This window comes from Pimephales promelas, chromosome 15 (assembly GCF_988280905.1).
Source record: "Pimephales promelas chromosome 15, fPimPro1.hap1.1, whole genome shotgun sequence".
NCBI lineage: Eukaryota > Metazoa > Chordata > Actinopteri > Cypriniformes > Leuciscidae > Pimephales > Pimephales promelas.
The window spans coordinates 35,857,766-35,872,500 of NC_142783.1; the positions used below are offsets into that span (position 1 = coordinate 35,857,766).

Consider the following 14,735-nt stretch of genomic DNA (forward strand, 5'->3'; position numbering starts at 1 on the left):
AAAGTGTAGTGTAAAAGCCCTTTATTAAACACTAGCTGTCACAACAGTAATCCTGAATCTGCCGAGAGCCGGTAGCACCTCGTGTAACGAATGATCATCGCTCACGTTCACAGATCCGGCTAAATGATGGGCTAATGAAGAATGAAAGCACTGCTTTATATTTACGCCGCATCCGTCTCTTATAATCTGCTCTCAGCGCTCTGAGACGTGATGATGTGATCTGGGATGCAGACATCAGTATTGGTCTGAAAACACGTGTCAGTGTGTATAAAGAGCTTTATTGCGTGCTGTGCCGGAGCTCTGCTGGCGTCAGTAGTCCTGCGGGTGGCGCTCCAGCGCGCGAGGCATGTAGAAGCGCTTCAGATGCTGCGGATCGTCTTTGGGCTTCAGAAGAAAAGATCATCAGTACACACCGCAGGATCATCTGAGCTGGATAAGTGGAGTGTGAGAGTGTGGTTTACTTTGAGACGCGAGTGGCACTTGGAGATGGCGGGCAGGAAGCCGCGGTGGGCCGGCGGCAGCGGCGGGAGTGTGTGTGTCGGGCCCCCGTGCGGGAGTGTGTGTGTCGGGCTCCCGAGGTTCAGCTTGGGCAGCTCCAGAGGGAAGTGGCGTCGGCTGAGCGGGTCCAGCTTCAGCTGCTGAGCACAACAGGACAAACGTCTCAGACTACACACTTCTTTCCGTCAAAATACATGTAGTTTCTTAATTAGAGAAAACTAAATATGTTTATTGACATTAACAGTCCAAAGGGAGGAATTCAGTAAAATAGCACAAATCCAAGGAACTTTTCCCAAAGACTAAAAATGGGACGCAGTGGTGATTTTTTTTTTACGCTGGTTGTTTTTGTCCAATTAAATTTGGCATATCATTTTATTAAACAATGAGAACCGTATTAAGTTGATGACAAAATGGAGAATGAAATTCAACATTCACACGTGGATTATGTAGTAGCTGAAATATCATCATTTCATAAATACATGAAATTACTCTGAGAATAATGCCGTCTTTCTTGCTTTAGCTCATAGCACATCTTCATTTGTGTTATTGTGTGCAAATGGAAGTTGTGAGTATGTTCAGAGATGAGGAAGGGTCACCTGTCTCCGGCCCTGTCTCGCGAGCCGCCACAGATGATCAGACGCCGGCGTGTTGCTGAACTCTCCCTCAGCTCTCCTGCGCAGACCCGTCCGCCTCTCCGCCACGCTAACACACACCAGAGAGATGAACATGCAGACGTGAGCACAGAGATGTCAGTGAGTGTGTGTGTGTGTGTGTGTGTGTGTGTGTGTGAGTGAGTGAGTGTGTGTGTGTGTGTGTGTGTGTGTGTGTGTGTGTGTGTGTGTGTGTGTGAGTGAGTGTGCCGACCGCAGCTCTCTGAAGCAGGGGTGTTGCAGTGCTGCGCGGGCGCTGATGCGCTCCTCGGGGTCGTAGGTCAGCATCTGCTCCAGCAGAGACAGGCCAGCAGAGGAGCAGTGAGGAACCAGCGGATGAATCCCACAGCCCTTCCGAGGGGGGAAGTCGAACCGCATCGCACGAGACCTTCACACACACAGAGAGTCAGCAGTGAGGGTTAGTGTGTGTGTGTGTGTGTGTGTCAGCACTAGTGCTTCACATCGGTGTATAAACTCTAGTCTGCGGCTCAAACTTCAGCACGTGGATCGCTAACGTTGATGACAACACTTCCTCCACCCAGGGCCGTGTCACATGATGCTGTGACGGTGAGGGTTAGCGAACGCAAGCGTGAGGATGACGACGCTGTCGAGGGGCGAGTCGGTCTACAGATGCTTTGAGTTCAAGGCTTTTTGGTGGAGGGTTGATGGTTCTGTAGCAGATGTGTGTGTGTGTGTGTGTGTGTGTGGATGCTGTTCTCACTGTTTGAACTTCTGCAGCAGTGTGTCGTCCGGCGAGCCCAACACCTCGTGGATCTTGTTGACCTGGTCGAGCTCGTTACGGCCAGGGAATAACGGGCTCAGGCTAGAAGACATGAAGCGGCCCGTTAGAGTATGATGACACACACACACACACACACACTAGCAGTACCTGAGGATCTCGAAGAACACGCAGCCGGCACTCCAAACGTCCATCTTCTGAGAGTAGTGTCCGTCGGTCAGCAGACACTCGGGCGCCCGGTACCAGCGGGTCGAGATGTACTCGGTGTGAGGAGGCCTGGAGGAGATGCTCCTGCACGACCCGAAGTCTGCCAGCTTCAGAACCTCGTTCTGTCAGAACATCAGGGGATGTTTCAGAACCTCATCACACACACACACACACACGCGTGTTGTGAAGTTCTCAGTGAAGACTGTTAATGAGCGAGTTTAACCCTTGACCTACTTTGATCAGGATGTTCTCCGGCTTCACGTCCCTGTGGAATAACCCTCGGCTGGGTTGAGGAGAGGAACAGAACAGCGTCAGTAACGTCACACACACACACACACACACACACACACACACTCACACTCACACACACACACTCACACACCTGTGCATGTGATCCAGTGATCGGCACAGCTGGAACAGGAAGTGTTTGGCTTTGCTCTCAGACACTGGATGCTGTCGCCCTGGAAGAGGAAAACATTCTGTCTGGGTGAGTCATAATTCAAAACTCCTAATGTCAAACATGACGCAGCAAACTCACGACACCTTTGATAAACTCGTATATGTTCATGTCCATGAGCTCGCATATCAGCGACAGCGTTCCAGTGTCTTCATCGCTGTGGAAGCAGAGCCTCAGATCAGTTCAGACATTAGCATTACCCTAACCCTGAGCTGATGATGATCTACACTCACTAGATGAGCTCGTGGAGCTGGAGGATGTTGGGATGAGGACTCAAACGCTTCATGGCCTGGACCTCCTGGAGCCCGTGAGCCTGATCCACACTGACGTCATCATCACCATCGTCATCATCATCATCAGCACGTTACATGATCATGTAGGAAAAGAGTTCACTTGTCATTACACTTCAGGGAAACACATTATAATTATGACTAACATTCACTCTCTCTCTGTCACACACACACACTCGTTCTCTCTCACACACACATACACACAGAGTCTGGGTTTAAAAAGGGTTAATCATGTGACCCGTCACCCGCAGGTTGCGGCCGTTGCCCCGTGACGTCATACCTCCCCACGCTCTGCTTGATGGTTTTGCAGGCGTAATGTTTGCCGTCCTTCATGTTCTTCACCTTCATCACCTCAGAGAAAGTTCCCGCGCCGATCTTCTCGATCACTCTGTAATCTAACGTTACAGCGCACACACACACACACACACACACACACACACACACACACACACACACACACACACACACACACACACGGTGTCAAACACAGCAAACACGAGTAACGGCGACAAAAACACATTTAATGCGTCTTACTGTTCATTCCTCCGATGGTGACGTCGCATGTCAGCAACACCGACACACTTATTTCATGTTATAACTGAAAATTCACGCGTTTATTACACAGATATTAATGACATTATAGCGCGAGTCGCGCAGCCGCCACTGGTCTCCATGGCAACGGCGACATGCGTGTGAACTCTGACCTGCAGCCAGAGGTCACGCGCTCTTCGCTGATCACAACCAACCGTCATTAGTGGATATTAATCAAATATTCTCACCTTTGTGTGTCAACAATCGAGTCTTGCTCTCTGACCGTGTGCTTTCCCGTTCGAGACTCATTTCAGCACAATAACGCGTTTAGTGTCGAATGAACGCTAAATAAACAGCAGGATTAATCTAAATGCATTGCTGAATAAACTGAACATCTTTCTCGGTCCATCTTGGAAAATGTATAATAATAATAATTATTATTATATTATTATTATAACTATAATTACTGGTTTTAAATATCTTTCTTAAATGTATTCTTTAATGTCTGCATTTACTGTTTGTTCCATTCAAAACGCAAACAGGCTTCCGTAGAAGCACAGATGCGCATGCGTACAAGCTATGCGGAACCCGTCGCATGTCCGATGTGTGAACTCAGAGTCTGTTGCCATAATTAAAAATAATAATAATAATCAATCATGAAGAGCAGGTTTAATACCGTGGATATTAGGGCAGTGATCTCAGAAATCAATGCAAAGTAAGAACTACTAAATGCGTCTGTAACGCGATCATGTTTATCTGCTGTACGTCACTCATCTGTTGTGCTGGTGTTAATGACGTGTTTATTTGTGCAGATGTGTCGGCATGAGAGTCAACAACATCTATGACATCGACACTAAAACATACCTGATCCGGCTACAGAAGTGAGTGACACAAACAAACACACACACACACACTCTCTCTCTCTCTCTCTCTCTCTCTCTCTCTCTCTCTCTCTCTCTCTCTCTCTCTCTCTCTCTCTCTCACTCACTCACTCACACACACACTTCCTCTCACACACACACACACTCATTTAAACTCTCTCACACACACACTCTCGTACAAAAGATATAGAAAAAAGTACAGTATGATCATGTAAATGTGTGATATGAAATATAAGTAAATGTGTAATGATATTCATAAGATGATATACACATATGTGATCCTGAGATATTATATTTACATTTAATCATACAATCATTTAGCAGATGCTTTTATCCAGAGACTTAAACATGAGGAGAATAATAGCAGTTCAACATACAATAGAGCAGCAGTGTGTGTGTATGTGTGTGTGTGTGTGTGTGTGTGTGTGTGTGTGAACGTGGGAGAGTGTTTGTAAGTGTGTGTGTGTCTCAGTCAGTCTCACAGGACAGAGAGCAAGGGTTTTGATGTTTTCTAGATAGATAGAATAGAAACTTAGAAAGTGTTAGTAGTAGGGGTGTAACGGTCCACAAAAGTCACGGTTCGGTATTTTTTCAATATGGCAAAAAGAAAGAAATGCCAGAGAAATTTCCTTAATTTAATTTTTTTAAACTAACATCATAAAGTCTGATTTATTTATTTATTTATTTTGCTTTTGAGCAATGATGGAACTATACTTGATTTAGGAGCATTTAAAACATGCCCCCCTAGTCCCACTTTATCCACAACATTTATAATAACTATCTTGAGGCCACGAGGGGGGGATTTTATTATAATCCCAAACAAAGGATTATTTTAGGTCAGATTAACATTTGAGGGCAGCAATTGTATTCATAATGTCAAAATAAAACCAACATAATGTTACGTGTAAGCATTATAGTCTACTATTCCTGCTAAACTTCAGTGGTTGGGTTAGTGTAAGGACAGTAAACCCAGCTGATGCTGATCTGTGGACACTGGATAGTTCATTCATGGCACAGTGTTTCTTCCTAGTTTCCACGTCAGCGCTGTCGGGTCCGTTAATAACGGGGAAATGTCAATGTTTCTCACTAGATCTCGCAGCGATGTTATCACTTCAGGGGCGAATTCAAATGATTTCTCAGGGTAGTAACAGTGCTGATGATGAAGATCGGCTCGCGCCGCATTGGTCCAAACTGACAAACGGTCCGTCAACCACACAATCCCGAATAGCTCAGCTCAGCTCCAGCTGCTCGGCAGGAAAAATGGTCCAACCGTTCGGTTTGAAAATGCGGACCGAAAACTGAACAAAAGCCTTGAATGGAACTGTTCCATCAAACGTGTATCGATACACCCCTGGGTTAGTAGTGCTGGGTGAAGGCTCCAGCCGCTTCTCTGAAACGCTCATGTTGAGTTTGGCAGGATCAGTCCAGGTGGAGGTCAGAGGTGAGGGTGTGTGTGTCAGAGGTCAGAGGTGAGAGTGTGTGTGAGAGGTCAGAGGTGAGCTGCAGTGTTCTCTGGTCTGATCCAGGTCACGGTGAGATCTGAATGAATAGAAATATATGCAATGAAGTCTGTTTGTTCACAGACAGTAATGAGCTGAAATGCTGATGATGTAATGTGTGTGTGTGTGTGTGTGTGTGTGTGTGTGTTCAGGCCGGACTGTAAATCGGTGCTGCTGATCGAGTCTGGCATCAGGATCCACTGCACTGAGTTCGACTGGCCCAAGAACATCATGCCGTCGGGATTCGCCATGAAAGTACGGATTCAGACTGATGTGCTATAATTACTGAAGACGTCCATCACTGAGTGTGTGTGTGTGTGTGTGTGTGTGTTCAGGCCGGACTATAAATTGGTAAATATCGATGATGATGTCACTGAGTTGTGACTGTGTGTCAATGATGAAGTCACTGAGTGAGTGAGTGAGTGAGTGAGTGAGTGTGTGTGTGTGTGTGTGTGTGTGTGTGTGGATGATGATGTCACTGAGTAAGTGAGTGAGTGTGTGTGTGTGTGTGTGTGTGTCAATGATGAAGTCACTGAGTAAGTGAGTGTGTGTGTGTGTGTGTGTGTGTGTCGATGATGATGTCACTGAGTAAGTGAGTGTGTGTGTGTGTGTGTGTGTGTGTCGATGATGATGTCACTGAGTAAGTGAGTGTGTGTGTGTGTGTGTGTGTGTGTGTGTGTCGATGATGATGTCACTGAGTGTGTGTGTGTGTGTGTGTGTGTGTCGATGATGATGTCACTGAGTAAGTGAGTGTGTGTGTGTGTGTGTGTGTGTGTCGATGATGATGTCACTGAGTAAGTGAGTGTGTGTGTGTGTGTGTGTATGTGTGTCGATGATGATGTCACTGAGTGTGTGTGTGTGTGTGTGTGTGTGTGTGTGTCGATGATGATGTCACTGAGTAAGTGAGTGTGTGTGTGTGTGTGTGTGTGTGTGTGTCGATGATGATGTCACTGAGTAAGTGAGTGAGTGTGTGTGTGTGTGTGTGTGTGTGTGTGTGTGTGTGTGTGTCGATGATGATGTCACTGAGTAAGTGAGTGTGTGTGTGTGTGTGTGTGTGTGTGTCGATGATGATGTCACTGAGTGTGTGTGTGTGTGTGTGTGTGTGTGTCGATGATGATGTCACTGAGTAAGTGAGTGTGTGTGTGTGTGTGTGTGTGTCGATGATGATGTCACTGAGTAAGTGAGTGTGTGTGTGTGTGTGTGTATGTGTGTCGATGATGATGTCACTGAGTGTGTGTGTGTGTGTGTGTCTCTCAGTGCCGGAAGCATCTGAAGTCCCGGCGGCTGGTTCATGTTAAGCAGCTCGGTGTGGACAGGATCGTGGATCTGCAGTTTGGCTCTGACGAGGCGGCGTATCACCTGATCCTCGAGCTCTACGACCGCGTGAGAACTGCAGAAACATGAACACACACTCGAACACACACTCGCACACACACTCGCACACACACTCGAACACACACATGAACACACACTCGAACACACACTCAAACACACACTCGCACACACACTCGAACACACACTCAAACACACACTCGAACACACACTCGAACACACACTCAAACACACACTCGAACACACACTCGCACACACACTCAAACACACACTCGAACACACACTCGCACACACACTCGAACACACACTAAAACACACACTCGCACACACTCGAACACACACTCGCAAGCCGCGTTTCCACCGCAGGAATCAGGGTCTAAAAGTAGTTGTGGGTAAATATTCCCCCTCAGAGAGTCCTGCTCGCGAGGTGCTGCTTTTCATAAGTTCAGGAGCTTTCGGGGCGGGACTTGGGTGCTAAACATGCTGATTGGTCGTGTTCATGCTGAATTTTGATTGGCTGACTCCAGCATTTTTTAAACCATTTGCAGTGCGTGCAGTAACTGTTGTTTGCTATTCGAATAAACGATTGAGTTGACGACGAGGTCCAGACTTTATTAAGCTTAAATCCAGCGGGAACGGTTCAGCCCCGCGCCGTCCTGCGTCACCGGACCAACAGCCTCCTGTCCCGGTCCTGTAGACCCGCTGTGACCCGCTGTAGACCCGCTGTGACCCGCTGTAGACCCGCTGTGACCCGCTGTGACCCGCTGTAGACCCGCTGTAGACCCGCTGTGACCCGCTTTGACCCGCTGTAGACCCGCTGTGACCCGCTGTGACCCGCTGTAGACCCGCTGTGACCCGCTGTAGACCCGCTGTGACCCGCTGTAGACCCGCTGTAGACCCGCTGTAGACCCGCTGTGACCCGCTGTAGACCCGCTGTGACCCGCTGTAGATCCGCTGTAGACCCGCTGTGACCCGCTGTAGACCCGCTGTAGACCCGCTGTGACCCGCTGTGACCCGCTGTGACCCGCTGTAGACCCGCTGTGACCCGCTGTGACCCGCTGTAGACCCGCTGTAGACCCGCTGTGACCCGCTGTGACCCGCTGTGACCCGCTGTAGACCCGCTGTGACCCGCTGTGACCCGCTGTAGACCCGCTGTAGACCCGCTGTGACCCGCTGTAGACCCGCTGTGACCCGCTGTGACCCGCTGTGACCCGCTGTAGACCCGCTGTAGACCCGCTGTAGACCCGCTGTAGACCCGCTGTGACCCGCTGTAGACCCGCTGTAGACCCGCTGTGACCCGCTGTAGACCCGCTGTGACCCGCTGTAGACCCGCTGTAGACCCGCTGTGACCCGCTGTAGACCCGCTGTGACCCGCTGTGACCCGCTGTAGACCCGCTGTGACCCGCTGTGACCCGCTGTGACCCGCTGTAGACCCGCTGTGACCCGCTGTGACCCGCTGTAGACCCGCTGTAGACCCGCTGTGACCCGCTGTAGACCCGCTGTGATCCGCTGTGACCCGCTGTAGACCCGCTGTGACCCGCTGTAGACCCGCTGTAGACCCGCTGTGACCCGCTGTAGACCCGCTGTAGACCCGCTGTGACCCGCTGTAGACCCGCTGTAGACCCGCTGTAGACCCGCTGTAGACCCGCTGTAGACCCGCTGTGACCCGCTGTAGACCCGCTGTGACCCGCTGTAGACCCGCTGTAGACCCGCTGTGACCCGCTGTAGACCCGCTGTGACCCGCTGTGACCCGCTGTAGACCCGCTGTGACCCGCTGTGACCCGCTGTGACCCGCTGTAGACCCGCTGTGACCCGCTGTGACCCGCTGTGACCCGCTGTAGACCCGCTGTAGACCCGCTGTGACCCGCTGTGACCCGCTGTGACCCGCTGTAGACCCGCTGTAGACCCGCTGTGACCCGCTGTGACCCGCTGTAGACCCGCTGTAGACCCGCTGTAGACCCGCTGTGACCCGCTGTAGACCCGCTGTGACCCGCTGTAGACCCGCTGTAGACCCGCTGTGACCCGCTGTGACCCGCTGTAGACCCGCTGTAGACCCGCTGTGACCCGCTGTGACCCGCTGTAGACCCGCTGTGACCCGCTGTGACCCGCTGTAGACCCGCTGTAGACCCGCTGTGACCCGCTGTGACCCGCTGTAGACCCGCTGTGACCCGCTGTAGACCCGCTGTAGACCCGCTGTAGACCCGCTGTGACCCGCTGTAGACCCGCTGTGACCCGCTGTAGACCCGCTGTGACCCGCTGTGACCCGCTGTGACCCGCTGTAGACCCGCTGTAGACCCGCTGTGACCCGCTGTGACCCGCTGTAGACCCGCTGTGACCCGCTGTAGACCCGCTGTGACCCGCTGTAGACCCGCTGTAGACCCGCTGTAGACCCGCTGTGACCCGCTGTAGACCCGCTGTAGACCCGCTGTGACCCGCTGTAGACCCGCTGTGACCCGCTGTGACCCGCTGTGACCCGCTGTAGACCCGCTGTGACCCGCTGTGACCCGCTGTAGACCCGCTGTAGACCCGCTGTGACCCGCTGTAGACCCGCTGTGACCCGCTGTAGACCCGCTGTGACCCGCAGTAGAGCCGTTGTGACCCGCTGTAGACCCGCTGTGACCCGCTGTGACCCGCTGTGACCCGCTGTAGACCCGCTGTAGACCCGCTGTGACCCGCTGTAGACCCGCTGTGACCCGCTGTAGACCCGCTGTAGACCCGCTGTGACCCGCTGTAGACCCGCTGTGACCCGCTGTAGACCCGCTGTAGACCCGCTGTAGACCCGCTGTGACCCGCTGTGACCCGCTGTAGACCCGCTGTAGACCCGCTGTGACCCGCTGTAGACCCGCTGTAGACCCGCTGTGACCCGCTGTAGACCCGCTGTGACCCGCTGTAGACCCGCTGTGACCCGCAGTAGAGCCGTTGTGACCCGCTGTAGACCCGCTGTGACCCGCTGTGACCCGCTGTGACCCGCTGTAGACCCGCTGTAGACCCGCTGTGACCCGCTGTAGACCCGCTGTGACCCGCTGTAGACCCGCTGTAGACCCGCTGTGACCCGCTGTAGACCCGCTGTGACCCGCTGTGACCCGCTGTAGACCCGCTGTGACCCGCTGTGACCCGCTGTGACCCGCTGTAGACCCGCTGTGACCCGCTGTAGACCCGCTGTAGACCCGCTGTAGACCCGCTGTGACCCGCTGTAGACCCGCTGTGACCCGCTGTAGACCCGCTGTAGACCCGCTGTGACCCGCTGTAGACCCGCTGTAGACCCGCTGTAGACCCGCTGTGACCCGCTGTGACCCGCTGTAGACCCGCTGTGACCCGCTGTGACCCGCTGTAGACCCGCTGTAGACCCGCTGTAGACCCGCTGTGACCCGCTGTAGACCCGCTGTGACCCGCTGTGACCCGCTGTAGACCCGCTGTGACCCGCTGTAGATCCGCAGTAGAGCCGCTGTGACCCGCTGTAGACCCGCTGTGACCCGCTGTAGACCCGCTGTAGACCCGCTGTGACCCGCTGTAGACCCGCTGTGACCCGCTGTAGACCCGCTGTGACCCGCTGTGACCCGCTGTGACCCGCTGTAGACCCGCTGTAGACCCGCTGTGACCCGCTGTGACCCGCTGTAGACCCGCTGTGACCCGCTGTAGACCCGCTGTAGACCCGCTGTAGACCCGCTGTGACCCGCTGTGACCCGCTGTGACCCGCTGTGACCCGCTGTAGACCCGCTGTGACCCGCTGTAGACCCGCTGTAGACCCGCTGTAGACCCGCTGTGACCCGCTGTGACCCGCTGTGACCCGCTGTGACCCGCTGTAGACCCGCTGTAGACCCGCTGTAGACCCGCTGTAGACCCGCTGTGACCCGCTGTAGACCCGCTGTGACCCGCTGTAGACCCGCTGTGACCCGCTGTGACCCGCTGTAGACCCGCTGTGACCCGCTGTGACCCGCTGTAGACCCGCTGTAGACCCGCTGTAGACCCGCTGTGACCCGCTGTAGACCCGCTGTGACCCGCTGTGACCCGCTGTAGACCCGCTGTGACCCGCTGTAGATCCGCAGTAGAGCCGCTGTGACCCGCTGTAGACCCGCTGTGACCCGCTGTAGACCCGCTGTAGACCCGCTGTGACCCGCTGTAGACCCGCTGTGACCCGCTGTAGACCCGCTGTGACCCGCTGTGACCCGCTGTAGACCCGCTGTGACCCGCTGTGACCCGCTGTAGACCCGCTGTAGACCCGCTGTAGACCCGCTGTAGACCCGCTGTAGACCCGCTGTAGACCCGCTGTGACCCGCTGTAGACCCGCTGTGACCCGCTGTAGACCCGCTGTGACCCGCAGTAGAGCCGTTGTGACCCGCTGTAGACCCGCTGTGACCCGCTGTGACCCGCTGTGACCCGCTGTAGACCCGCTGTAGACCCGCTGTGACCCGCTGTAGACCCGCTGTGACCCGCTGTAGACCCGCTGTAGACCCGCTGTAGACCCGCTGTGACCCGCTGTAGACCCGCTGTGACCCGCTGTAGACCCGCTGTAGACCCGCTGTAGACCCGCTGTGACCCGCTGTGACCCGCTGTAGACCCGCTGTAGACCCGCTGTGACCCGCTGTAGACCCGCTGTAGACCCGCTGTGACCCGCTGTAGACCCGCTGTGACCCGCTGTAGACCCGCTGTGACCCGCAGTAGAGCCGTTGTGACCCGCTGTAGACCCGCTGTGACCCGCTGTGACCCGCTGTGACCCGCTGTAGACCCGCTGTAGACCCGCTGTGACCCGCTGTAGACCCGCTGTGACCCGCTGTAGACCCGCTGTAGACCCGCTGTGACCCGCTGTAGACCCGCTGTGACCCGCTGTGACCCGCTGTAGACCCGCTGTGACCCGCTGTGACCCGCTGTGACCCGCTGTAGACCCGCTGTGACCCGCTGTAGACCCGCTGTAGACCCGCTGTGACCCGCTGTAGACCCGCTGTGACCCGCTGTAGACCCGCTGTGACCCGCTGTGACCCGCTGTAGACCCGCTGTGACCCGCTGTGACCCGCTGTAGACCCGCTGTAGACCCGCTGTAGACCCGCTGTAGACCCGCTGTAGACCCGCTGTGACCCGCTGTAGACCCGCTGTGACCCGCTGTAGACCCGCTGTGACCCGCAGTAGAGCCGTTGTGACCCGCTGTAGACCCGCTGTGACCCGCTGTGACCCGCTGTGACCCGCTGTAGACCCGCTGTAGACCCGCTGTGACCCGCTGTAGACCCGCTGTGACCCGCTGTAGACCCGCTGTAGACCCGCTGTGACCCGCTGTAGACCCGCTGTGACCCGCTGTAGACCCGCTGTAGACCCGCTGTAGACCCGCTGTGACCCGCTGTGACCCGCTGTAGACCCGCTGTAGACCCGCTGTGACCCGCTGTAGACCCGCTGTAGACCCGCTGTGACCCGCTGTAGACCCGCTGTGACCCGCTGTAGACCCGCTGTGACCCGCAGTAGAGCCGTTGTGACCCGCTGTAGACCCGCTGTGACCCGCTGTGACCCGCTGTGACCCGCTGTAGACCCGCTGTAGACCCGCTGTGACCCGCTGTAGACCCGCTGTGACCCGCTGTAGACCCGCTGTAGACCCGCTGTGACCCGCTGTAGACCCGCTGTGACCCGCTGTGACCCGCTGTAGACCCGCTGTGACCCGCTGTGACCCGCTGTGACCCGCTGTAGACCCGCTGTGACCCGCTGTAGACCCGCTGTAGACCCGCTGTAGACCCGCTGTGACCCGCTGTAGACCCGCTGTGACCCGCTGTAGACCCGCTGTAGACCCGCTGTGACCCGCTGTAGACCCGCTGTAGACCCGCTGTAGACCCGCTGTGACCCGCTGTGACCCGCTGTAGACCCGCTGTGACCCGCTGTGACCCGCTGTAGACCCGCTGTAGACCCGCTGTAGACCCGCTGTGACCCGCTGTAGACCCGCTGTGACCCGCTGTGACCCGCTGTAGACCCGCTGTGACCCGCTGTAGATCCGCAGTAGAGCCGCTGTGACCCGCTGTAGACCCGCTGTGACCCGCTGTAGACCCGCTGTAGACCCGCTGTGACCCGCTGTAGACCCGCTGTGACCCGCTGTAGACCCGCTGTGACCCGCTGTGACCCGCTGTGACCCGCTGTAGACCCGCTGTAGACCCGCTGTGACCCGCTGTGACCCGCTGTAGACCCGCTGTGACCCGCTGTAGACCCGCTGTAGACCCGCTGTAGACCCGCTGTGACCCGCTGTGACCCGCTGTGACCCGCTGTGACCCGCTGTAGACCCGCTGTGACCCGCTGTAGACCCGCTGTAGACCCGCTGTGACCCGCTGTGACCCGCTGTGACCCGCTGTGACCCGCTGTAGACCCGCTGTAGACCCGCTGTAGACCCGCTGTAGACCCGCTGTGACCCGCTGTAGACCCGCTGTGACCCGCTGTAGACCCGCTGTGACCCGCTGTGACCCGCTGTAGACCCGCTGTGACCCGCTGTGACCCGCTGTAGACCCGCTGTAGACCCGCTGTAGACCCGCTGTAGACCCGCTGTGACCCGCTGTAGACCCGCTGTGACCCGCTGTGACCCGCTGTAGACCCGCTGTGACCCGCTGTAGATCCGCAGTAGAGCCGCTGTGACCCGCTGTAGACCCGCTGTGACCCGCTGTAGACCCGCTGTAGACCCGCTGTGACCCGCTGTAGACCCGCTGTGACCCGCTGTAGACCCGCTGTGACCCGCTGTGACCCGCTGTGACCCGCTGTGACCCGCTGTAGACCCGCTGTAGACCCGCTGTAGACCCGCTGTAGACCCGCTGTAGACCCGCTGTAGACCCGCTGTGACCCGCTGTAGACCCGCTGTGACCCGCTGTGACCCGCTGTAGACCCGCTGTGACCCGCTGTGACCCGCTGTAGACCCGCTGTAGACCCGCTGTAGACCCGCTGTGACCCGCTGTAGACCCGCTGTGACCCGCTGTGACCCGCTGTGACCCGCTGTAGACCCGCTGTAGACCCGCTGTGACCCGCTGTAGACCTGCTGTGACCCGCTGTAGACCCGCTGTAGACCCGCTGTGACCCGCTGTGACCCGCTGTGACCCGCTGTGACCCGCTGTAGACCTGCTGTAGACCCGCTGTAGACCCGCTGTGACCCGCTGTAGACCCGCTGTGACCCGCTGTAGACCCGCTGTGACCCGCTGTGACCCGCTGTAGACCCGCTGTAGACCCGCTGTGACCCGCTGTAGACCCGCTGTGACCCGCTGTAGACCCGCTGTAGACCCGCTGTGACCCGCTGTGACCCGCTGTAGACCCGCTGTGACCCGCTGTAGACCCGCTGTGACCCGCTGTGACCCGCTGTAGACCCGCTGTAGACCCGCTGTAGACCCGCTGTGACCCGCTGTGACCCGCTGTAGACCCGCTGTAGACCCGCTGTGACCCGCTGTAGACCCGCTGTGACCCGCTGTGACCCGCTGTAGACCCGCTGTAGACCCGCTGTGACCCGCTGTAGACCCGCTGTGACCCGCTGTGACCCGCTGTAGACCCGCTGTAGACCCGCTGTAGACCCGCTGTGACCCGCTGTAGACCCGCTGTGACCCGCTGTAGACCCGCTGTGACCCGCTGTGACCCGCTGTAGACCCGCTGTAGACCCGCTGTGACCCGCTGTAGACCCGCTGTGACCCGCTGTGACCCGCTGTAGACC

At 56.1% G+C, this 14,735-nt stretch overlaps 2 protein-coding genes across 4 annotated transcripts in view; one reads left to right on the forward strand and one right to left on the reverse strand.

The window, feature by feature from the left end:
* Positions 1 to 258: 258 nt before the first annotated feature.
* Positions 259 to 3,760, reverse strand: mok (MOK protein kinase). Of its 3 annotated transcripts, none has more exons than XM_039669443.2 (12): positions 3,621 to 3,760; positions 3,122 to 3,236; positions 2,785 to 2,874; positions 2,638 to 2,708; positions 2,477 to 2,555; positions 2,329 to 2,377; positions 2,038 to 2,216; positions 1,870 to 1,971; positions 1,363 to 1,536; positions 1,095 to 1,200; positions 462 to 635; positions 259 to 384 (listed from the first exon to the last, which is right to left on the reverse strand). In XM_039669443.2, the coding sequence occupies exons 1-12, from the start codon at positions 3,679 to 3,681 to the stop codon at positions 310 to 312; spliced, it is 1,275 nt and encodes a 424-aa protein (XP_039525377.2). In that variant the 5' UTR covers positions 3,682 to 3,760; the 3' UTR covers positions 259 to 309. The 3 variants fall into 3 exon arrangements, with proteins under 3 accessions (XP_039525377.2, XP_039525376.2, XP_039525378.2); XM_039669442.2 differs by having other exon boundaries at positions 462 to 638; XM_039669444.2 differs by lacking the exon at positions 3,621 to 3,760 and adding an exon at positions 3,376 to 3,512 and having other exon boundaries at positions 462 to 638.
* Positions 3,761 to 3,889: 129 nt separating this feature from the next.
* The window catches only part of nemf (nuclear export mediator factor), a 23,017-nt gene continuing 12,171 nt past the window's right edge, over positions 3,890 to 14,735 (forward strand). Inside the window, exons 1-4 of the mRNA XM_039669431.2 lie at positions 3,890 to 4,087; positions 4,185 to 4,253; positions 5,905 to 6,007; positions 7,010 to 7,135. Coding sequence (XP_039525365.2) covers positions 4,029 to 4,087; positions 4,185 to 4,253; positions 5,905 to 6,007; positions 7,010 to 7,135 — 357 coding nt within the window. The 5' untranslated portion in view covers positions 3,890 to 4,028. The remainder of the gene's footprint in view (positions 4,088 to 4,184; positions 4,254 to 5,904; positions 6,008 to 7,009; positions 7,136 to 14,735) is intronic.